At 41.8% G+C, this 23,738-nt stretch overlaps 1 protein-coding gene across 3 annotated transcripts in view; it reads left to right on the top strand.

Annotated features, from left to right (window-relative positions):
* CASP10 (caspase 10) overlaps positions 1-23,354 on the top strand; it is a 29,949-nt gene extending 6,595 nt beyond the window's left edge. Inside the window, exons 4-10 of one of the 3 annotated variants that reach the window (XM_029225176.1) lie at positions 2,109-2,244; positions 6,071-6,180; positions 12,113-12,149; positions 13,950-14,026; positions 14,859-14,967; positions 16,063-16,555; positions 18,788-23,354. In XM_029225176.1, coding sequence (XP_029081009.1) covers positions 2,109-2,244; positions 6,071-6,180; positions 12,113-12,149; positions 13,950-14,026; positions 14,859-14,967; positions 16,063-16,555; positions 18,788-18,941 — 1,116 coding nt within the window. In that variant the 3' untranslated portion in view covers positions 18,942-23,354. Of the gene's footprint in view, positions 1-2,108; positions 2,245-6,070; positions 6,181-8,784; positions 10,600-10,651; positions 12,005-12,112; positions 12,150-13,949; positions 14,027-14,858; positions 14,968-16,062; positions 16,556-18,787 lie in introns of those variants that run through there. The other 2 variants (XM_029225179.1, XM_029225177.1) reach the window with 2 other exon arrangements.
* The last annotated feature ends 384 nt before the right edge of the window (positions 23,355-23,738 follow it).

Genomic DNA, 23,738 nt, shown 5'->3' with positions numbered 1-23,738 from the left:
CCTTGTTTGAAAACACATTTCGCGCACGTGCACGCACACACACACACACGCACACACACACACACACTCTTCCATTAACCCTTTTTCATCCTTCTGTTACTGCTCTATCTTCTTTCTCTTTACTGCCAGACTTCTTTTTTTTTAAATTTTATTTATTTGTCTTTATTTTATTTATTTATTTATGGCTGAGTTGGGTCCTCGTTGCTGTGCGGGCTTTCTCTGGTTGTGGTGAGCGGGGGCTACTCTTCGTTGCAGTGCGTGGGCTTGTCATTGCAGTGGTTTCTCTTGTTGCGGAGCATGGGCTCTAGGTGTGTGGGCTCAGTAGTTGTGGCACACAGACTCAGTAGCTGTGGCGTGCAGGCTCAGTAGTTGTGATGCACGGGCTTAGCTGCTCTGTGGCATGTGGGATCTTCCCGGACCAGGGCTCGAACCCATGTCCCCTGCGTTGGCAGGCAGATTCTTAACCACTGTGCCACCAGGGAAGTCCTACTGCCAGACTTCTTGAAAGAATTGTCCACACACGCTCTCTCTCCACTGACGTGACTCTTAGTCACACTCCAACGCATTCCAAGATGGCTTCAGCCTCCTTCATTCCCACGAAACTATTCTTGCCGAAACTACCATGAGCCTGCTCACAGCCAGATTTTTAGTTTCTCATTTTCCCTATCTGATTTTCTTTGCTTGGAAGGCCCTTCTGCATGTCGGAAGTGAAGGTGTGGTGATCTTTCGAGATGCGCTTCACGTTATCACCTCCCATGTGCAGCTCGTGTGACACCTGCTCTGTGGAGCCCGTGAGTCAGGCAGAAACGAGGGGCATCACCATTTGAAGTCATCTTCGACTCGTCCTTCCTTTCTTCACCCACTCCAGTTGACCTCCCAACTCACCAAATTATACCTCAGAAAAGCCCAAATCCAGTGCCTCCTCTGCGTTTCCACCACTAGCTTTAGACCAGGCCGTGCTGATCTCTTCACTGGAGCATTTAATCTTCCTGCTGATATTTTCTCTCTAGCCCACTTCCTCCTCCAACCTATCCCCAAGACTTCTATTTAAAAACAAACCTGTTCATGTCACTGTTCTCCTTAAAAATTCCTGCTGGAACCCCTTCATCCATGGGATACTTGCCCAAACCCCTTGGTGTTCGTTCATGGCCTGATACCAGCCTGCTGTTCCAGCTGTGGCCTAGCTTTCACTCGGAGTTTGTACGCAGGTCTCCTCCTCAATATTCCTGACCATACGGTCCCTTTTCAACTGGCCAGCATGTCTGGAGACTCCCCGGCCCCCTTTTTCCATCCTGCTGATGCTTATGTATGCAGTTAGCAAGTGTTTAGCTGTTCACTTTCTGATTAGTTATTTTATTTATTTATTTTTTGGCCGCTCTGCGCAGCATGTGGGATCTTACTTAGGTCCTCGACCAGGGATCGAACCCGTGTCCCCTGCAGTGGAAGCATGAGGGTCTTAACCACTGGACCTCCAGGGAAGTCCCTCTGATTAGTTATTCTTTTCTGTGGGCTCTAACACAATTTTATTCATATACATATTTTCATAACCAGGTTAATACATTGGTTGAGAAGTCCTTATCACTGAAAAGATTATGGTGACTTCCACCTCATATGTAATTCAATATTAAAATAATACTAGCCAATCTGCAGTTTTTCCCAAGAGTGCTTAAGATATGTTTTTCTTTTAAAATACCAAATATAAAATTCTTTCAAAGCATTTTCTTCTCTTTTCTTTGGTACTCCTGTTTTGCTGCTGCCCTAATCTGTTAATGAGACAGACTTTGGCATCAGGCTGCCAGGACTCAAATACCAGCTCTGCCACTTATTGGCTCTGTGACCTTGGATGACTTACTGAACCTCCCTGTGCCTCAGTTATTTCATCTTTAAAATGGGGATATAATAGCATCTGCTCATCGGATTGTTTCTGAGTAGTGAGTGATGTGTGTTTGGTATCTGGTATTAATATAGATTGTATAGAGATTTACAATCTCTATAATGCCTCTTCCCCCCTACTATTGAAGTCTTCCTGCATGGACTCTCCACCTAATTTATTACTGCAGTGGGTAATCAGTAGGCAAGTAAATGTGACTCCATTGATTCTCTTGCAGACCTCTCTAAGTTTCCTGGCATATCTGGAGAAACAAGAGAAAATAGATGAAGATAATCTGACATTACTGGAGGATCTCTGCAAAAAAATTGTACCTAATCTTATGAGAAAGATAGACAAATATAAAAGAGAGAAAGGTAACTAGCTTATGCTTGCTTGCTTGCTCGAATCAGACCATGGGAATTCTTAAACCAATTGGCCATGTATGATGTTTACTTATCACTCTGATAATATTCTTTTGAAATCTCCCCATTTGTTCATTTAACACATGTTTATTGAATGCATACTTTGTACTAGGCACAGTTTTAGAAGTTGGAGCTACAGCAAGGTATAGGGCAAAGCTTCTACCTTCTTGGAGCTTATATTCTAATGAGGGAAAGTGGTTTTAGACAAACGTCTTCTGATTCTTACATGGAAGTGATTGTAAAAGAAATTGTTTTGAATGAAATAACATCAAAAAGAAGGAGGCAGGATGGCACAGGAATTAAGAGTGGGATCCATGGAGTCAGATTGCCAGCACTCCACTTATTAATGGTGCAGTGGCCCTTTCCTCAGCTGTTCTGTGTCTCACTTTTCCCATCTTTAAAGTGGGGCTAATCATAGTACCTAATTCATAATTTATTTTGAGGATTGAATGAGGTAATTCCTATAAAATGCATGTCTGGCACAGAGTAAGCATTCAATACACATTGCTATGAATATGTTTGTTAGAGAGGAAAGTCATGAAAACTTTCATATTCTCGTAAAGTACTATCAGAGAAGAATTTTCTTTTTCTTTCTCTTTTGTTTTTAATCAGGCTTGTAAAGGTAGTATTGCTGTGGTACTATGTAGAAGTAGTTGCATAGGGCAGAAATCAAACTTGGCTGCCTTACCATGTGTCAATACGCTGAATATTTGTGGTTTATTGAGTCCACTCCTCCACTATTAAACAAAAGCTAAAAGTAAACACTCAGGATTGTATTCATGAAGCTTATATGCCACACCCATATTTTAGTTCAGAGACTCAACATAGTGTGCAAATTTATCTGGTTGAAAACAAAACTAGGCAAAAGGAAACTTTCTCTAAGAATTCTATTAACACAAAATAAGTCGAGGAACAAAATGTACTGTTGTTAATTTGATAAAATCTCAAACAATAACCAAATCAATGGATAATTTAATGTATATTTTAAGTAAAAATTATGAGGACTAAAAACAGCTCTTCTAACCATCAAGTCATCAAGTGAGAACTAAAAACAGGGAGTTGATATTGAAAGTATATTTGAAATCCTCACTTGAACTTTGAATGCTGAGATTTTTTTTTTCTGATCACATCATCGTTTTCCTGTAATGCAGTACTCCACACAGAATAAACAGAGGGCAGGTGGCCAGATTATTTTGACTATTTGGACTCTGGAGAAGCCTCTCTAGTTTCTATGCAGTAAATGTTTACATTTGCCTCAGTGAGTCTTGAGGACTGAGCTTTATTATCAGAAGAATTCTTTTTCTCTTTGATTTACAATCTTGTATTAGTTTCAGGTGTACACAAAGTGATTCAGTTACACACACACGCACATTCTTTTCAGATTCTTTTCAATTATAGGTTATTACAAGATATTGAATATAGCTCCCAGTCAGAAGAATTCTAATTTTGATTTTTCTCTTCTATAATCTACATGCTGTATGATCATTTTTTGGATGTTGAAAGAAAAAACTTGTTTTCCTTTACTAACACTCACAACAACATTCTGGAACACTTCTGAATCCAGGGGTGTGGGTTTTTCCACACCAAGCAATTCTCCAACTCTGCAGACACCAACTGGGTGTCCTGTGTTTTAATTCAGTTCTGACACTCATCAGTTATTGCAGATCCCACAGGTTAAGGGTTCAGTCCGCCAAGACTCCCCCCACCACTTCAGCCACCAATCTCAGGTAGTGGGTCCCCAGATTACCCACAGCTTCTGTTCAACTTGGTTACAAACCAGGGGTTCCCATGACCCCTTCATCAGGTTTGATAATTCGCTAGAACTGTTCACAGAACTTAGGAAAATAGTTTACTTACTAGGTTACTGATTTATTACAAAGTATACAACTCAGGAACAGCCAAGTGGAAGAGATGCAAAGGGCAAGGCATGGGGGAAGGAGCATGGAAGTTCCATGCCCCCTCCAGGTGGATCACCCTCCCAACACCTCCACTTGTTCACCAACCCAGAAGCTCTCTGAACCCCCTCAGTTAGGGTTTTTTCTTTTTGTTTTTGGCCACACTGCCTGGCAGCGGGATCCCAATTCCCTGACCAGGCACGGAACCCGTGCCCCCACTGCAGTGGAAGCGCAGAATTTTAACCACTGGACCGCCAGGGAAGTCCCTCAGTTAGGGTTTTTTGGTTTTTTTTTTTTGGTACGCGGGCCTCTCACCGCTGTGGCCCCTCCCGCTGCGGAGCACAGGCTCTGGACACGCAGGCTCAGTGGCCATGGCTCACGGGCCCAGCCGCTCCGCGGCACGTGGGATCCTCCCGGACCGGGGCACGAACCCGGGTCCCCTGCCTCGGCAGGCGGACTGCCAACCACTGGGCCACCAGGGAAGCCCTAAGTTAGGGTTTTTAATGGAGGCTTTGTTACGTAGGCACGATTGATTAAATCATTGGCCACTGTAATTAATTCAACCTTAGCCCCTGTCCCCTTTCTACAGTTCTGGGAGTAAAGCTGAAAGTTCCGACCCTCTGATCATTTGATTGGGTCCCCTGGCAACCAGCCCCCATCCTGAGGCTATCAGGATGTCCCCAACCACCAGTCATGTCATTAGCATACAAAAAGACAATCACTTAAGAGAGTGTAGGGTTTTAGGAACTGTGTGCCAGGAAAAGGGGCAGAGACCACATGGATATTTATTATTATATCATAGGTCTCAGTACTTTAATATTGACTTTCTACAGTCCTCTGAGAGTTTGGGCATAATTCTGCCATTTAGGATGAAGGACTAAAGGACTGAAAAGAGAGTAGCTATGCAGATTTTAGGCTTCTGTAAGTGTGGTGAGTGGAAAGATTAAGCCCACTGTACCTGATTAGGACACAAGCTCTGTTTAAGGACCGCCTGGATATCTTTCTGAGTTTTCCTGAGCCTTGGTGTTTGTTTTAATATTTTAAATTCATTATTAAAAATAATGTATAATAATTATAATAAAATTAAATAGAAATTCAAATAATGACAACAATACAGAGTGTAGGAGGTAAAGTCTTTCTCTTCTTTTTCTTCCACTGCTGGTCCATTCCCCAGAGAGAACCCCTGTTTGGAGTATATGTTTGTAGCTTTTCTTCTATATAGAGATAAGTGCATGTGTGTATGCATGTATGGAGAGATAGATACCTATAATACATATTTAACTAAGATCATGCTAATCATATTCCATAACTTGCTTTTTTCCCACCTAATATATCTGGCATTTTCCCATGTATATAACACAGATACGGCTTATTTTTATTAATGGTTCCATAGAGACATATTTTATGTATATAACATATGTATTTAATCAACACTTTTAAATGGTTTTTCTTTTCCTTTCCTTCTCTTCCTACCTTCTTTTGCTTCTTTCTTTCGTTTTCTTTTTGCTATTGCAGTCTGAGTTCTGGTTTTATTTCTTGAGGTAATGTTTTTGTAATCTTTATTTAGCAGTTACCTGACACACTGAGCACTGTAAGTTCTGAAATGGTATTTAGTAAAGTATACAGTAATTTTAAGGAACTAATTAACTTACAAAAATAATAGAAATAGTAAGGAACAAAATATCATAAGGAATGAAAATATAATGATAAAAATAATTTATAAATTCACATTTTTCTCGATATCTACATGTCGGCCTCTTTAAGCAAATGCCACTACAAATCTACAGGTCCCTGTAACATAATTTCTTATGATGATGGGTTATTTCGGATTGCCACTAGTCAGAAGGTGATTGTTTTGTTTTTCTATCTGATTCTATTCCCAGCCTCCCAGGTACGGGCACCTCCTGTAGCCAAGGAAACTGAGTCATTGCATCAAGGAGAGAAAGAACTAATTTGCCACTCGGACATTAAGCAATGGCTTGGAGCCTTGCCGGTAGGTTCATTGGTGTGTTGGTAAATGTGTAACCACCAGCTTCACTGCAAATGAGAGAGAGAGAGAGAGAGAGAGAGAGAGAGAGAGAGAGAGAGAATGATTTGTAGCATTTGGTGTAAATACTCCTACCATGGCTGATTTCAAGTTACCAACTTGATATTAACTGTATTGCAGAATTTCTGAAAATCTAATGATTGGTTCTCACTAGCTGTTTAGAGCTTACTCCAGTACACCCCTGGGTTGCTTTGAAATGGTTCTGTTCTTATCTGTGGGATTCGATCACGGACGGCTTCATGGGCGTACAGCCTGTTCAATCGCACAGGGCCCATACTTTTTGAATGCTCAGCTGTCATTGTTTTGAAATTCTTGATAATGTGTGAACAAGGGTCCTCACAGTTTTACTTTGCACTGGGTCCCAGAGGACAAGAACTGGGCTCCTGTAGTACCCAGCAAAGGTAGGGTAGGTAGAGGGGGAAACACTGGGAGAATTTGCAATCCATTCTTCACAACATGATCATGGTTCTTGGAAGACACATGACATTCTTCCCTGGGATTTATGTTTATTCCCATCTTGCTTGGCAGTTCTATTTTGCTGACATCTGTCAGCATCAATGAAGTTAGGTTGTCCCTGGAATTTTTTGTTTTTGGTTTTGTTTTCTAATTGTGGTAAAATACACATAACATAAAATTGACCATCTTAACCATACAGAAATTTTTTTAAAGTTGTTGTAAAATACAAATAACATAAAATGTACCATGTTAGCCATTTTTAAGTGTACAGTTTAGTATTGTTAAGTACAGTCACATTGTTGTGTAGACAATTTCCAGAGCTCATTTCATCTTGAAAACTGAAACTATATCCATTAAACACTAACTCCCCATTCCCCCTCCCACCAGCTCCTGGCACACACCATTCTACTTCCTGTCTATGAATTTGACCATTCTGGGTACCTCATATAAGTGGAAGCATACAGTATTTGTCTTTTTGTGACTGGCTTATTTCACTTAGCATAATGTCCTCAAGGTTCATCCATGTCAGACTTTTCTTCATTTTTAAGGCTCAGTAATATTCCAGTGTGTGTATATACCACACCTTGTTTATCCATTCATCCATGGATGGACACTTGAATAACTTCTACCTTTTCCCTATTGTGAATAATACTGGTTATGAACATGGGTGTACAAATATCTCTTTGAGACTCTGCTTTCAATTCTTTTGGGGTACCCAGAAGTGGAATTGCTGGATCATATATCATTCTATATTTCTTTTCTTTTTTCTTTTTTTTTTTTGGCAGTGCCTCGGAGCTTGAAGGATCTTAGTTTCCCGACCAGGGTTTCAACCTGGGCCTGGGCAGTGAAAGTGCTGAGTCCTAACCACTGGACTGCCAGGGAATTCCCTATATTTCATTTTTTGAGAAACCACCATACTGTTTTCCATAGCAGCTGCATCATTTTGCATTTTCACAAACAAGGCACAAGGGTTCTCTACACCCTTGCTAACATTTGTTATTTTCTTGGTTTTTGATAGTAGCCAACCTAATGGCTGTGAGGTGGTATTTCATTGTAGTTTTGACTTGCATTTCCCTAATGATTAGTGATGTTGATCTTTTCACGTGCTTGTTGGCTATTTGTATATCTTCTTTGGAGAAATGTTTATTCAAGTCCTTCGCCCATTTTTTAATTGGGCTGTTTTGGAAGTTTTTTATTTTTATTTATTTTTTAAACATCTTTATTGGAGTATAATTGCTTTACAATGTTGCGCTAGTTTCTGCTATACAACAGAGTGAATCAGCTATATGTATACATATATCTCCATATACCCTCCCTCTTGCGTCTCCCTCCCACCCTGGAAGTTTTATTTTTTAATTCTTAAAAAATTCTTTCATAGCTTCTTTACTATTTTCATGGTGTCATATATTTACAGTTATAATTATTATTTTAAAATTTGGAAGTATGTTTAATCTTATAGAAAAGTTGAAAAAAATGTGAATAATACAAAATTTGTTTGCCCAGATTCACCTACCTGTTGTCACTTTTGTCCCATTTGCTTTATCATTTGTGTGCTCTCTCTTTATTTGTATACGCACACACATAATTTTTTCTGAACTTTTTAAGAGTAAGTTGCATACATCATGGCTCTTTACCCCTAAATACTTCAGTGTATATTTCATAATAATAAGGATATTGTTTTACAGATTATAGTACAGTTAAATTAAATTATATAAAAGTTTCACCAAGTCAGTGGTCCATATTTCAATTTTATCTATTAACCCAATAATAACTTTTACAGGTTTTATAGCTTTTTTCCCTCCAGTACATAATTCAGTCTAGGATCATATATTGCATTTAGTTGTCATGTCTCTTTAGTCTCCTTAAATCTTTTCATCTCCACAACTTTCTTCCTCTTTTATGACATGGACACTTTTGAAGAATATAGTCACCACCACCACCACCTTTTATTAAAAAAATAGAATTTTCCTCTTTGTGTGTGTGTGTGTGTGTGTGTGTGTGCATGTGTGTGTGTGAGTGGTGTTACCTCATGATTAGGTTCAAGCTGTATATTCTGGCCAGAATATTACATCAATGATACCATATCTTTCTCAGGGCATCCCATCTGCAGGCATGTGGTGTTCATTGGCTCCCTATTCATGATTTACATTTTGATTATTTGGTCCAGATGTTGTCTGACTTCTTCACTATATAGTTAATTTTATGAAGTTACTATTTTTTCCCTTGAAATGAATTAAAATGTCACCTTAGATTGAGCATCCATTGATGATTCTTGCATGATTGAAAAGCAATGATTTTCAAACTCCAGTATTCTCTCCACATTTATGTTACCACTCAGCATTTTACTGTAAGCAGGAGTCCTCTTTTCTCCCTCAAAAGTTGTTTTGCCTACTCAGCTTAATTCCGTCCCTTGCCCACATTTTTACCTGGTTTTGTGCTCAGAGACTGATTTGCAAGTGGAAAACACACATGCGCGCGCACACACACATGCGCGCGCGCACGCACACACGCACACGTGCGCGCGCACACACACACACACAGGAGTTTCCCCTTTGCCTCCTAGAACCTGAGTAGTTTCTAAGGCGTGTGGCTCAGCCTTAACCTCTGAAGTGCTGCTGTTTTGTTGCTGTTGGGTGATTCTGGTCATGGCCAGATGAAGACGGAGAATAGCCGTGGTGGTGCTGGGAGTGCAGGAGGCTTTGGAGGGCAGAACCTCACGTTACACACATGCTTATAGGTTCTCAGCGTTGAAAGGTGTCTTAAAAGTTATCTAGGCCACGAGTCTCTCTCCATGAAGTGACAGATAAACTAAAACTTAGTAAATTATCTCATGTTTCATATGTACCTGAAAGGTTTTCTTATATAAAAGAGTACTGCCAACAATTGCATTTAATGAGAAGAAACTATTGACAACAACAAATCAATAAACAGTCTACAACAGGAATAGAAAAGGGTTTTATTTGATCCAAACTGAGGACTATAGCCTGGAAGACAGTTTCTCAGATAACTCTGAGGAACTGTTCCAGAGAAACATGGTTTTCAGCAGTTTTATGTCTTGTCAGAGCCAAGAACATCAAAAAAGTCGGGGAAACCTTCCTTCAAGGTTTCAAAAACAAAAACAAAAAGAGATCAGCATGTACACAGCAAGTCGGTATGGCCTTGGCACCTAAGTCGGTATGGTCTTATCATCAAAGGAGGACCAGCATTGGTGTCCCAGGAAGGGAGGCATTTAATCTTTATAACTATGGACATTTTTTACTTCTGGTCAGTGCGCCCTTTTCTTTAATAATTAAAGCAGGTGTCCAGTGTATGCTTGATGGGCCACAAACGGGCTGTTGTAGTTAGCATAAAATTCAAGTTAACTCATGGATAAGCCAGGATGACTTCCCTGTTCCTCAATATGTGAAAATTTCTTTTATCAAAACTGTATTTCACTCCAATAAAGAAGTTAAAAGCAAAAAAAGATCCGCCCTCTTAGCAAGTGTCAAGTATACAATACACTATGTTAACTACAGTCACCATGTTGTACATTAGATCCCCAGAACTTATTCATCCCGTATACCTAAGCTTTGTACGCTTTGACCAATATCTCCCCACTTTTTCATCTGCACCCCTGCACCCCACCAAAACTCTGACAACCCCATTCTACCCTGTGAGTTCAACTAGTTTAGATTCCACATGTAAGTGAGATCATACATTTTTTTCTTTCTGTGTCTGGCTTATTTCACTTGGCCTAACATCTGCCAGGTTCATCGACGTTTTTGCAAATGGCAAAGGATTTCCTTCTTTCTTGGGGCTGAATGATATTCCTTTGTACAAATATATACTCCATTTTTTTGTCCATTCATCTGTCGATGGACAGTTAGGTTGTAAAACAAAACGAAACAAAAAGAAACTGCATTTGAAGCAGCATCCTCTAATCTGTTTAAAAACCAAATCAATATTTCTTTGTGTGTCCTAGCCTTTTCTTAAAGACATGCATGCCCTCTAACGAGGAGACATAACAACAGCTGCTTTTTAAGGCCTTACTGGACCCCTCTGGAAAACACTGGAAAGAAGACCAAGTGTGGCCAGGCAATGGGTCATTCATTCATTCCTCTCTGACACAGCTACTTGGGAGGTATCAACAGGGGATGCAACATTCTCAGACGAAGAGAGCCAGACAGACCCTAAAGCTTGTTCCCAGTCCTTTTTCTGGCTGATTTTATCAGCACGAGGGAAGAGACAAACCAAAGAAACCTGGGGCCTGGAGATGCCTGGGTTGAGCCCACTGCTGTATCTGTGATGCCCTTAATCCCAGAAAATTCACTCAGCTGCTTTCAAAACCAACTGTGCAAACCCAGAAAACAGCCTGCCTGGCCCTTGGATGCTGTTGAGGAGGACTCTAGGGTGCAGAAGAAAGGGAAATGTGTCTTGCAAAAAGAAAGGCAGGAAGTCTTCTGGAAAGTGAAACTAAACAACTTTGCCTTTGTTCCCTCAGAGCCCGGAACAGCAGCACTTCAGAGATTAAGGCTGAGCCACACCCCTTAGAAACGACTTCCGTTTCTCACAGGCAGCTTGGGAGTCAGGCAGTGCAGTTCCGGTCTGGCTCGCCCTCCTGCAGTCAGAAGCCTGGTGGGCTCCACCAGGGAGGCGCCCCCAGTGACTTGGGGGTGACTTGCCTGTCACGTCAAACAGATGTCCTGGTACTTCCCACCACACAGCCAGTGGCAGGGTCAGTCCTTCCCCAAAACGTCGTGGTCATGTTCCCTTTGGGGCTTTCAGCTGCAGGCTAAGGGCTGGGGGTGGTGGGAATGGAGTGGATGGGGAGTGGCTGCAGAAAACACAAAGGCCCTAAACTGTGCTTCAATTTTGTATTTAATTTTATAAAACTAAAAGGAAAAACTACTGAGAACACTCAGAGAAGTCTGCATTGCTTCCCTGCCTTGCTTCTCCTCCCCCCATAGATTACCATTTTTATTAGTTTTTTGATTTATCCTATTGAAAAAAACCCACTCGTATCTCTCCTTTATTATGAAAGACGGAGCACACTAAATACCAATCTTCACATTACTTCTTTCATGTCACTGTATCTCCTGGGGAGATGGTCTTCCGCCTTCTACCACACTGTGTGATGAACCGTCGTTCTTTCGACCACTCCCTGTTGGTCAACATTAGGGTTATTTCCAGTCTTCAGTTATTCCAAATAATGTTGCAATGAATAAATATCTTTGTGTATGTGTCATATACTTTTGCCGCTGTGTCTTTGTGAACCTTCCCGTTTGGAAGGACGAAGTTGATTCTTTTCTTGTTACCTGCTAGTGACTTTTTCTATGGCTGGGGATCAGGTATTTTTTCTTCTCTGAATCAAGCCTAGATTTTCAGCCCTTACCCTAACTGTGTGAATTTCCTGCAATTCATGAATTTCCTCTTGCCTCAACAGGAGGTGTCCTGGCAAGATGAGCATGCACAGAGTAATGGTAGGTGTTTCTAATACACTTTTTTTTTTTTTTTTTTTGCCACGCTGTGTGGCTTGCAGGATCTTAGTTCCCTGACCAGGGATTGAATCTGGGTTCCCCTGCAGTGAAAGTGCTGCGTCCTAACCACTGGACAGCCAGGGAATTCCCTCTAATACACTTTTTATAACTTGGATCAGTACGCCAGTAATAGATATATTTGATACATACCAAGCAATTTGGGGTGACTTGGGAGAAGGCTTACACATTAGTGGAGAATTCAGTTCTTGTTCTAATTCAGGGCAAGCCACTGAATGTGTGGATTATACCAGGCTTTTCCATGGGGGCGGATGTCGAGGGCTGGGTGGTTTCTACTTGGAAAGCCTAGCCTACCAGCATCTGGGGAATGCAGAGCTGGTCTCCCTCCACCCTTCAGAATGAGGTCACCCTCTGTGGGGAGGGACGGAGCCCTTGGCGGGCAGAAGCCCTCAGGCCAGCTGCTGCAGCGGCAGGAGCAGAATGTAGACTCTGTAGAATAGTACGGCTCCAGATGCTGCTTGTATTTTTCAGAGGGAAAGAGGCGGTCAGAGGGAGGGACTTGGCAACAGTGTGTTTAATGTTCTGAATCCTTGCCCAGCAACCATGACCTTGAAAAACCACTGGGCTAAACTGCTTACAAACAATCAGGGTTCTGGTGTTCTCTCTATGATGTGTCCATTCCTCATTTCTTTTTTTCCTGGAAATTTAAACTTCAGAGTCCAATACACCCCACTTTCCTAGGGACTTTTGTCTTTCTGCCTATCTGGGAGGCTGCATGATATGATATGGATGAGAATTATTGTTACTGAGCTCTTGTCATGTGCCAGCCACTGTCCTAAGAGCTTCCTAGGACTTATCTCCTTTAATAATCCAGTCACCTGGAGATAGGTACCACTGTTATTCCCATTTAATGATGAGGAAACTGAGACCCAACAGGTCTGGTGCTTTGCTGAAGGTCACGCAGCTAGAATGGAGTGCAGCTGGGATTTGAAACTGGCGGTCTGACTCCAGAGCACACCCTCTGAGGACCTGGCTCTAACCCCTTGCAGCTACAAGAGCTCAGGCAGTGGTTTCACTTCTGAAAAACAAGCAGGTTTCCTTCAGTGCTGCAGTTCTGCCGTTTCAAAGTTGAGACCTGTCTTTGCTGGAGAGTTACCTTCTCCCACGTGGAGGGAGAATTTACAGGTGCGCGGGAGGACTGCAGCGGGGGTCCCATTTGGTAGGTTCTCTGGTCTGGAGGATCCTGGACTTACTCAGCCTGAGCTGAGTGCCCAGGACTGACCCTTAACCGTGTTAATAGCTAACTCAGGCCTCACAGACAAGGGCAGAGCTTCCGGATTCTACTGAAAACTTGCCAGGCGTGTGTGGGAGAAGAAAAGCTTCAAGTCACATTTTCCCTTTACTGTCTTCTGACAACTCATCTTTGGCTTCCTCTCTCTACGAAGGATTCTTATCCGGAGGAACCAGAGAGTTTGCAGGTGCACTTCAAAGCAGTGCAGTCCGCAGCCAATGCCAAAGCCATGACTAAATTGATCCCAGGGCTGTGGTGATTTTTGCTCTGCCCAAATTGGGTCGCTGGGCCTTCCCCCCCCCCGCCCCCCGCCACCCCGCTCTTTCTTTTTGGTGTCTGCCCAGCCTCTCTCTACCCAGTGACAGATAAATGTTGACTCAACCCAACCAAACTTTTAACCAGAAACACTTGAGCTGATTCCAACCCATCCTCTGTAAGGAAATCTAAGTGTTTGGGGAAAGATATGTAAAGAGTCTGAGTACTTGTCTTTCTAGGTGACAGAGCAACCCCGGTCTCCCTGAAGATGTTGGGATCATCTGTTGACACTCTAACTTCTGAAACCAGCACAAAGGTTTGCACTGTTTCCTCAGGTCTTCTCCAACTAGGGTCCAGCCCTTAAGGACTCTGTGGGCTCAGATTTTTGTTTCTATCTTGGTTCTTCTTCCTGTCTCTGTGTGATTGTCTCTGTTCTTTTCGCCTTTTTCTGTAATAATCAGAAGTGTGTTGACCTTTGCCTATGGAGGTGATGTTATTGCCCTTTCAGTCATGCATATCCTTTGAAATATGCAGAGAGGGGAATTTCTTTTTCATCGACTGAAGCCACTTCTTTTCTGCTTGGATCAAAACTGTACCATGTTTTCAGGAGATCATTGTAGCCACAGAGAGGCCCTGCTGAAGCCAACTCAGCTAATTTGTAACCAAATGCTATTTACAGTAATCTTCAAAAACAATTGCACATATTTTAAAATTCACACTGTGATCTCTACAAAAGAGATTTCTCTGTTTTTGGAGGAATCAGATCACTCCAGAATCCTACCATTTTAAAAAACAAATTACCATTTGATATTTTTGTTGTCTTGTTAGATCCTTACCTATGCTTTCTTCACTTTGCTAATCCAACAAGAAAGATGCTTTCGCATAAACTCTGGGTTTGCCAAAGTTAGAAATACATATTTTATTATTTAACACTGCGAATTCACATTCTGCAGGCAAGACAGGTGAAGTTTGAGTTTTAATGAGGACCTGGCATTCTACCTTGGAATTAATCGTTAATTCCAGATCAGGACCAGGGTCTTGAGAACTCTCTGCCTTTGGTACTGATAAATGGAGTGGTTGGTTAGAAACATTAAACCCTTAAAATAAGCATTCCCTAATAAGTGGTTCCTATCTCTTCTTCTTTCAAGGAGACAGCTGTGTACAGGATGGATCGGAAACACAGAGGGTATTGTGTTGTTGTCAATAATCACAGTTTTACCTCACTGTCAAAAAGACCAGGGACCAATAAAGATGCTGGTAAGAAAGTCTGGAAGTGCATGAAATGCAAGTTAGAAATCTTAAAATCACTTTTTATTTTCACATTTTCTTTCTGTAGTTTTTTTTCGTTTGGGTTTTTGGTTTTTTTTGCTGTACGCGGGCCTCTCACTGTTGTGGCCTCTCCCGCTGCGGAGCACAGGCTCCGGACGCGCAGGCTCAGCGGCCATGGCTCACGGGCCCAGCTGCTCCGCGGCATGTGGGATCTTCCCAGACCGGGGCATGAACCCGTGTCCCCTGCATCGGCAGGCGGACTCTTAACCACTGCGCCACCAGAGAAGCCCTCTTTCTGTAGTTTTTATCTTCCATGTAAATATAAGGATGATATCAGAAATGTTTCTAAGCTTCCTGTATATTCCTGGTGTCTTAGTCCATCCGATGGCATCTAATACCATTAGATGCCTTTTAAACAGCAAACATTTATTTCTCACAGTTCTGGAGACTGGGAAGTCCAAGATCAAGGCTCTGGCATTTTGGTATCTGGTGAGAGCCCACTTCCCAGATGGCCGTCTTCTCTCTGTAACCTTATTCAGCGGCCAGGGCAAGATTGCTCTTTGGGGTCTTCTTAATGGGTTCCACCCTGATGACCTAAGCACCTCCCAAAGGCTCTACTTCCTAATACCCTCACCTTGGGGGTTGAGGGGGAACACAGACTTTCAGACCATAGCTCCTGGGGTCACTGACCTGCTTAAAGAGTGACCAGAGTCCCTGACCATTTACGACTCTGGGTGGGAGAGAGCACCTGGGTCAGATGAGACAACCTGGGTTAGAGTTGTGCCTCCACCACTAACCAGGTTTGTGATCATGTGGGAGATTCATGGGGCCTCAGCTTCCTCATCTGTGAAATAGGATAAAATTCTGGCCTCTGCTGACTCACAGGATCATTGTGGTAGCACTGTGGCTACTATAAAAAGTCAGGTGAATTGTAAAATTTTATTGTTATGAAAGTAGAAAAAACACCCAAAGCTTCAGCCTATTTGCTATGCAGATTTTTATAACTACTAGCATTGTTTCACCCCTTCGTTTTGTTTTATTTCCCTCCATTTCACTATTTCCCCTTTCTCTCCTTTTTCACAGAGTGCCTGAGGCGCGTGTTTCAGTGGCTTGGGTTCAGGGTGCATATTTATGTCAATGTGACTAAAGGCCACCTAGAGGAGGTTCTGCAGTATTTTCGGACTCATCCAGGCCATGCTGATGGAGACTGCTTTGTGTTCTGTGTTCTGACCCATGGGAAATTTGGAGCTGTCTACTCTTCTGATGGGAACCTCATTCCCATCCGGCAGATCATGTCTCACTTCACGGCCCAGCAGTGTCCCGCTCTGGCTCACAAACCCAAACTCTTTTTCATCCAGGCCTGTCAAGGTGAAGAAATACAACCTTCCGTATCCATTGAAGCAGATGCAGTAAATCCTGAGCACGTGCCCCCTTCCCTTCAAGACAGTATTCCCGTTGAGGCGGATTTCCTTCTTGGCCTGGCCACTGTCCCCGGCTACATGTCCTTTCGGCACGTGGAGGAAGGTAGCTGGTATATCCAGTCTCTGTATAATCATCTGAAGGACTTGGTCCCAAGGTGAGAGTTTTGAGTTGTTCCATTCACCTACCTGTTCATTCATTCATCTATCCACCTACCTGTTCATCCATCTATCCACCCACCCATGCATCCATCCATGCATCCATTCATCCATCCATCCACCCATCCAACACACCTGTATTGAGCACTGGCATGTAACTGGAAAGGAAGATACAGAATTTAAAAAAAGACACAGTCCCTGTCCTCAAGTTGCTCACAATCTGGAAAGACAGACAAGTATATGGGGAAGATCATTCCCTATGGTAAATATACATTGTAAAGCATAGGTGTTATGGGACCATATGGAACTAGCACCTCACCCAGATTTGGAGGATCAGGGGAAGCTTCTAGAGATGCCAAATAGATGTTAGGTGAATAATCAGGGTGAAAGACATTCTGGGGAGAGGGAACAGCATCAGTATAGGCAGGGAGGCCTTTTATTTGTTCCTTCATTTATTTAGTATCAATCACTTGCATTTACTGAATGCCCGTGTGCTGCCTTTGGCGTTATAATACCCGTGGTTTCCTGCCACTGCTCTGACAACTTTCCTTCTGTCTCTGTCACATGCTCTTTACCTGGCACAATGGAAATGGGCATTCACCAAGGTTCTGCCCCAGCCCCTCTCCTTTGCTGTCTCTCTATAGCCCCTTTTGGCAGCTTTAGCTATACCTGGCGGCCACTGGCAGCTCCATGAAAACATCTCCCAAGTTGCCATCTCTGAGTTTCTGAAAGGCAGAGATGTTTCATTTAACCTTATATCCTCGGCACCTGACACAGTACCTGATACATTGTTGAGGTTGATAAGCATTTGCTGGACCATTGAGTGCCGGGTTGAGTCAACCTCATTCTTCGGGTCAGTCCCATGCATTTCTCACAGCCTGCCAGACATCCCACGCCTCTGTTGCCTTTGGGCCTCACATTCAGTATGCACAGTCCTGAATTCATCTTCTTAGCCCTCTCCAGGGGTTCCTACTCCTGAATCCCCATTGCTAGGAACAGTTCCAATTCTGGGAATTCAGGATTGGGAACCAGGATGGGAGCCTTGAGTCACCTTGGCTTTTCCTTCTTCTTTACCAACCTCTCCATCAAAGACCAATTCCTATGGCATCAGGGAAAATGCACTATTTATCAAGGGCCTGCTACGTGCCTACTGTCTGGGTACTGAGCTGGGGGTTTGGGGTATCGTTGTGAACAAGAGAGACAAAATTTCTTCTGCATGGGAGTTACCACTTAGTGACAGGAAGGCAGATAATAAAAATGTAAGTAAATGAACATATGAATTAGTGAGATAATTTTGGGAAGTAATACCTGCTATGAAAAGCAAAACAGGATAATGATATGGAGTGTAGAGCAGAGAGCTACTTGAGAAGGCTTCCTGGTTGAGGCGATATTTCAAGTAAGACTGAATGGTGAGTCAGCCACAGGGAGATCTGGGGACAGAGAGAACAGCTAGTGTGATGCAGGATGCAGGTGCTGAGAACCAGTCATGAAGGCATGATTCAAACTTGAGTTCTGTCTCCAGAGCCTATGCTTTGCTTCCAGTGATATGTATTGCCCACCCCCAGAACATTCTGGTAAATGCCCTCTGGATCAAATTCTGCCTCCTCTATGGAGTCTTGTCTTCTTCTCCCAGCCAGAGGCACTGTCTTTCCTCAGAATTTGCAGGGGAACTTTGACCTACTTTTCATGCGGTGTTGATCACATTCTGCCTTGTATTATGGAGTTTGTCTCTCTGCTATCCTTGGTACATGTTTCATGTCTGTATTCTAAGTGTTTAAGTTCAGGAATTGTGTCATGTTTGCCCTTTATCCCTCCCAAAACCTAGAATAGAGAGGGTATTATTAATAGTAGTCTCTCTCTATATATAGTTCTATCACCTCCTATTCTATCTATCTCTCTATCTATCTACCTACCTACCTACCAGCTTGAAGGAAGAACACAGAAAAATAATTCTATGCAAAATGTCTTTGTGGACTAAGTGCATTAAAGTGCAAGGTGTGATTATTATTATGATGTTCTTAAATACTGACTGTAGAATTGAAAAATTTTATATAATTTAGCATTTCTTTTTTAATTTCGGAAAAAATGTTTCTTTATATTTGGCAAAATTCCAGTTAGAATCTTGGCATGCTAGACTGGGAAGAAGCCACGTATTTTAAAATCTGTTTTCTAAGACCTGGTATGTGATTTCTATCTCCTGGTTGAAAATATATTTTCTTTTCTGCCTGCAGACAGGAAGATATCTTATCCATTCTCACTGCTGTCAACGATGATGTGAGTCGACAAGCGGACAAACACGGAACAAAAAAACAGATGCCTCAGCCTGCTTTCACACTACGTAAAAAAGTAGTATTCCCTGTGCCACAGGAAGAACTTTTACTATAGTAGAAAGTTTTGATTGATGCTTAAACTTGAAACGACCCTTTGGGCATCGCTTCCAACCTCCCACCCGTCATAGAAATCAGTGACAGGTAGTGAGCTGGCCTCCACCTGTCTTTCTAGTAGAAGAACATGCCCTATTTTCTGACACAACAAAATCTGTTTGTTTTTTTCGTTTGTTTTTTTTGGATAAGTCTAAATGGTAGAAAACTTTCTTTGTTGAAGCCTTGGACTGTAGTCTTGAATTTAGTTGTGCACCCCGAGATAAAAGTGATTAGCCTCGGTTTATGCATCTGTGAAGTAAAACGTGTATTTTAAGGTTCCTTTTAGCTCAGAACCACTGTTCGTGGCCTTCACTGCGCTTAGATTTCCCTTCTGTATATGCTCACCCCTTGTTATAATTCTGTGTCCCCCCTGAATGGTCTTGTTTTGGACACTGGATAATGATGAGATCATGGTTCAATGACCCTCTCCTTGTTCTCCCCTAAAATTTGATCTATGCCACACCCATTTCCTGCTTTAGTGTAAGGAAGGTGTTTCTGCAGGCAATGTTTCTCTTGGGCCGGGAACAGGGTTGGCTCTCGGAAGATGACAGCTCAGTGTGAAGACAGACACATTCAGCTGCTCTGGGAGCACAAACTTTACAACCTTGTATTAAATTCCATGTTGGTCATGACATTTCAGACATCGCTGACAGAACAACCACCTCACACTAACTAAAGCAAAAAAGAAAATTGGTTGCTTCTTTCACCTGAAAACACATGAACGCGGAGAGTGGCTTCAGGTGAGGCTTGAATCAGGACTAAATCTGCACACAGCATCTCTCTTGGTCAGAGTCCTCAGGGTTGGCAGCTGACTGTAGTCAACAGCCCCTGCCTTAGCTCTAACACGCTCTGCTCCTCTGACCCAAAGTGATGAAGAGAGAGGCGGCCTCAGGGACTGAAGATTTTCACAGGGCTTGTTGCTCTCTCTGGCCAGGCTGTGTCTGGCTATGCCTTCTGGAGGGGGAGGCTCTGTATGGAAGCCTTGATACTTTAAAAATTAAGGTTGTCAACACTCCTATGTACTGAACTTTTTTTTTTTAATTTCAAGAGGAAGTTTTAATTCTTGGAAGGAATTAAATGTTAGTTCCTGGAAGGAGGGAGATTGAAAGTCCTGTGGTTAATGACTTCATTTATAGATGAAGAAACTAAAGCCCAAGGAGACAGAGTGATTTGCTACAACGTCCAGCCAGCTATCGTTTACAGGATTTTATTTCCCACTTAACTGAACTGGAATGTCATGGGTCATAACAGGACTTTAGGAACATTTCTTGGATATGTAGGTGCTCATGAAAGATGTCAGGGAATGAAGAAAAAATAACTCAGTGATGCTTGATTTTATAATTATTTTTATGAAAGTCAGATTAATGTCTGGCAAATTTGCAATGAGAAATATTCATAAGAACCTTGTTATAATGTAGCTAGTAATTACATGGATTTGAATGTAGGTTGACCAAGGAAACAAATCTCATATATATGTCAGGATGATCTTCCAAAATCATTGTTCTTACAAGTCAAAGCTAACAGCTGGGGGGTACCGTCTTTGTCCCATTGGATATACACAGCTTTTGGCCATTGAACAGTCCTTTGCTAGTTGAAGGATGATTTGGTACAAAGAAAAGAGCAAAGGGTCTGGAGAGAGAAGCCTTGGGTTTCTGTTGTATGCTGTGATTTCCTTGCTCTGAGACACTAAGTCAAGCTAGTTTTTTGAGCCTTATCTATATAGTAGAGAAGTATTATCTGTTGGGAGGATTAAGGTTTAAATCTAATTGTGGCGTGGTGCCTATAAGGCCCATGGTAGCAGCATTCTGGTAGTAACCTTAATAGAAATAGCAGAGTTTGAGTTCCTTTGCATCTAATTCCTGCTGACTTTTAGCTTCAAATCAACAGTAGCAACACCCACTGATATTCTCTGACTGAGGAACAACCAGGCCAGCTCTTGGTTCTGAGTCCAGCTGGGCAACACAGGTGATGAATTCTCCTGCGTCAGAAATATGTGGGGCTTGACGTTGAAGTCCTGGGCCTGTGGTCTATTTTATATTTCTGTTTCACTGGAACTTAGTGCTTGTGTAGGGTTAAACTCTAGAATCAGGAAACTTTCCATGAACTTTCTTTACAGAGGCCTCCAGCAAGCATGTGAGGAATCACTAGACATGTATGCCTGTGAGTCATGGGTCTATACAGACAGCAGGAGTGCAATCGTTCTGGGCTTATTTTTCCTAAATGGAGCATATACACACTTGGCCCTTGTCTGTATTTGTGTGTGTGTGTGTGAATTTAGAGTCCAGAGACAAAAGGAAGTGATTGATCACAACCATTTGGCAGTGCCTACAGCCGTTGTCTGTCCAGACATTTATGATGAAAATGGCAGATGGAATAAGCTTTCTGTATATTTTGCTTAGTTTTGTTCAATCTACAAGAGCTGTAGTTAATTTTTTCTTTTCTTTTCTCTTTATCGCTCAAAAGTTTGGCTTCTACCAAACAAAATGAAAGACATGAAAACTTTTGATAGAGTATTATGCAAATATTAGTTATTTAATAATGATACTACCGGTGTATAGCATTATTAGGACTATTAGTCACTATAGCATCCTACTGGCATCTGCTTCAGGGACTCACCATGGTGGTGGGCAGGTTTGATATCGTGGCATTTCCCTTAGCAATATAATTATTCCCCCAGTACTCAGGTAATTTAAACATATATGCAACTAGTACATTGTGGTTACTGACCAATCAGACCAGACTGATCAGTTTAACACAACAGTGAATAGGCTGAGTGGCAGCTGAAGATCAGTGATCAAGTCTCCGCTGAGGTGAACCAAGTAGACGTTTACCTCATTTTATAGACGACTTGTGTGCCATATCAGATTAACAAAGTTTTCCAGGTCGGATACTTTCTGAGTGACATAGTCAAGTTCTCAACCTGAAATTCTTGGGCCCTTAGGTTTTTGTGGATTTATCTTCAGGGTCTGAGAGTCCTCCACCTTCATTTTTAAATGTTGTCATTTTTAAATGTTGTCATTCCTTGTGGGGGGGTAATCTTTAAAAATTAATACAAGTGCCCTTCATTTTTAAATGTTGTCATTTTTAAATGTTGTCATTTTTAAATGTTGTCATTCCTTGTGGGGGTAATCTTTAAAAATTAATACAAGTGCCCTTCTCTTCCGTATGACCACCTCGTATTTGAGTACCGCCACATAACTTCTGTGCTCACATCCGGGTGCCCACAGAAAGTGATGAACTTTACATTGCACTTTTAAATGTAGCATAGATTAGGGTCCATGGCTGGGGATTCTCAGCTTATTGTCAAGTGTCAGTGGTTAATCTGTTAGAAACCTGCTCCAATCCATCCTCTCAACCCTATAGACTCTACTTCACCATCCCTCCCCTTAACTCTTCCAGCAGAGGGAACTCACACCACACACAGAGTCATGGATTTGAGAGACCCTGTGGTCCAGCCTTCAGAATGTTAAACTTACCAAAGTTGCACAGCTGTTAGTGGAGGATTTGCAATCCTGTGTATCTCTTGCTTTGCAATCCTGCCATCTGGTTTCACCTGCAGACAGCTTTAATTATCTTTTTCTCTGTTGGACTTGAATTGCCGCCTTAGAATGTACTTAGAACCACGGGTTCTAAACTCTGGAGACCTACCAAGCAAGGGTAACTATCGTCTGGTGAGGTATATGTTGTATGTGACAAGTTTTTTTTAAACTTTTTTCTGGTAGGGTCTGAGTCTTGTCAAAAGTCTGCAGTTTGCTCTTAAAGATGTGGTAAAAATATAGTGACATATTTGTATCTTTAAACAGAAACTAAATTTCTGAAAGTAGAACCCTTTTAAAAAAGCAATAAGGGAATTTCCTGTTTAAAGAAAGACCCATTTGGCAATACAAACATTGTATTTAACATAACTTTTGCATGTATGAAAATTTAAAAGAGGGTTTTTCTATTAAAATTTTTAGATGATATTAAATTTTACTGTTTAAATTTATTTTTGAATAGGTGCTATCTTTACGTTGTTCGAAGATAAGAAAATATGAAAGGGTGTTCAAGAAAAGTCTCGCCCCCATTTCTGTGCACTGCCTGCCCGGTCCTCTGTCCTCCTCATCCCATAGATAATTTCAGGGTTTCTTAGTGCAAATGCAAATACAACAAAGAACAATATATGTGCATTTTAAAATAAGAATTTCTTGAAACAAAGTATATATTATACACTGTGAAACTCACATTTCTCACTTGGTCTTATTTAAAATGATGCTGTAAGATGCCTGGAAATACTGGTACAATTCTAGAATGGGATAACTTTATGAGTTTTGTGGACTGAGTACTTGTAAATAGTAGTAATTGCCTTACATAAATAAAGACATGTTTTTCCTTTTTACCTCTGAGTAGTGTCTTTGATTTTACTTATTAATTGTTTTCTGCTTATATAGTGATATATGTTCATCGTAGAACATTGGGGAAATACAAGAACACACAAAGAAGAAGAGTTCATTCGCTTAAAATTCTATTTTGGCATACACTTTCGCATTATTTCACTCTGCATTTATCCCTGATCTACCCCACCCCCTTTAAGTGAGCCCAACCTCCATGTCCGCTCAGTCACGAATCCAGTACGCTTTGTCATTACCAATATCTGTACTTCCACCCGAGTCTCAGCTTCAAGTGTGCCCCTCTCTGACAACCACCTCCTACAATTACATCTCACTTCCTCTAGGACCCTCCCTTCAGCTGTCTTCAGAGCCACGGGGGCCTCTAGTCAGTC

This window comes from Monodon monoceros, unplaced genomic scaffold (assembly GCF_005190385.1).
Source record: "Monodon monoceros isolate NGI ecotype Baffin Bay Population unplaced genomic scaffold, NGI_Narwhal_1 Super_Scaffold_16, whole genome shotgun sequence".
Lineage (NCBI taxonomy): Eukaryota > Metazoa > Chordata > Mammalia > Artiodactyla > Monodontidae > Monodon > Monodon monoceros.
The sequence above is the reverse complement of the archived record's forward strand: the minus strand, read 5'-3'. Positions and strand labels throughout refer to the sequence as shown.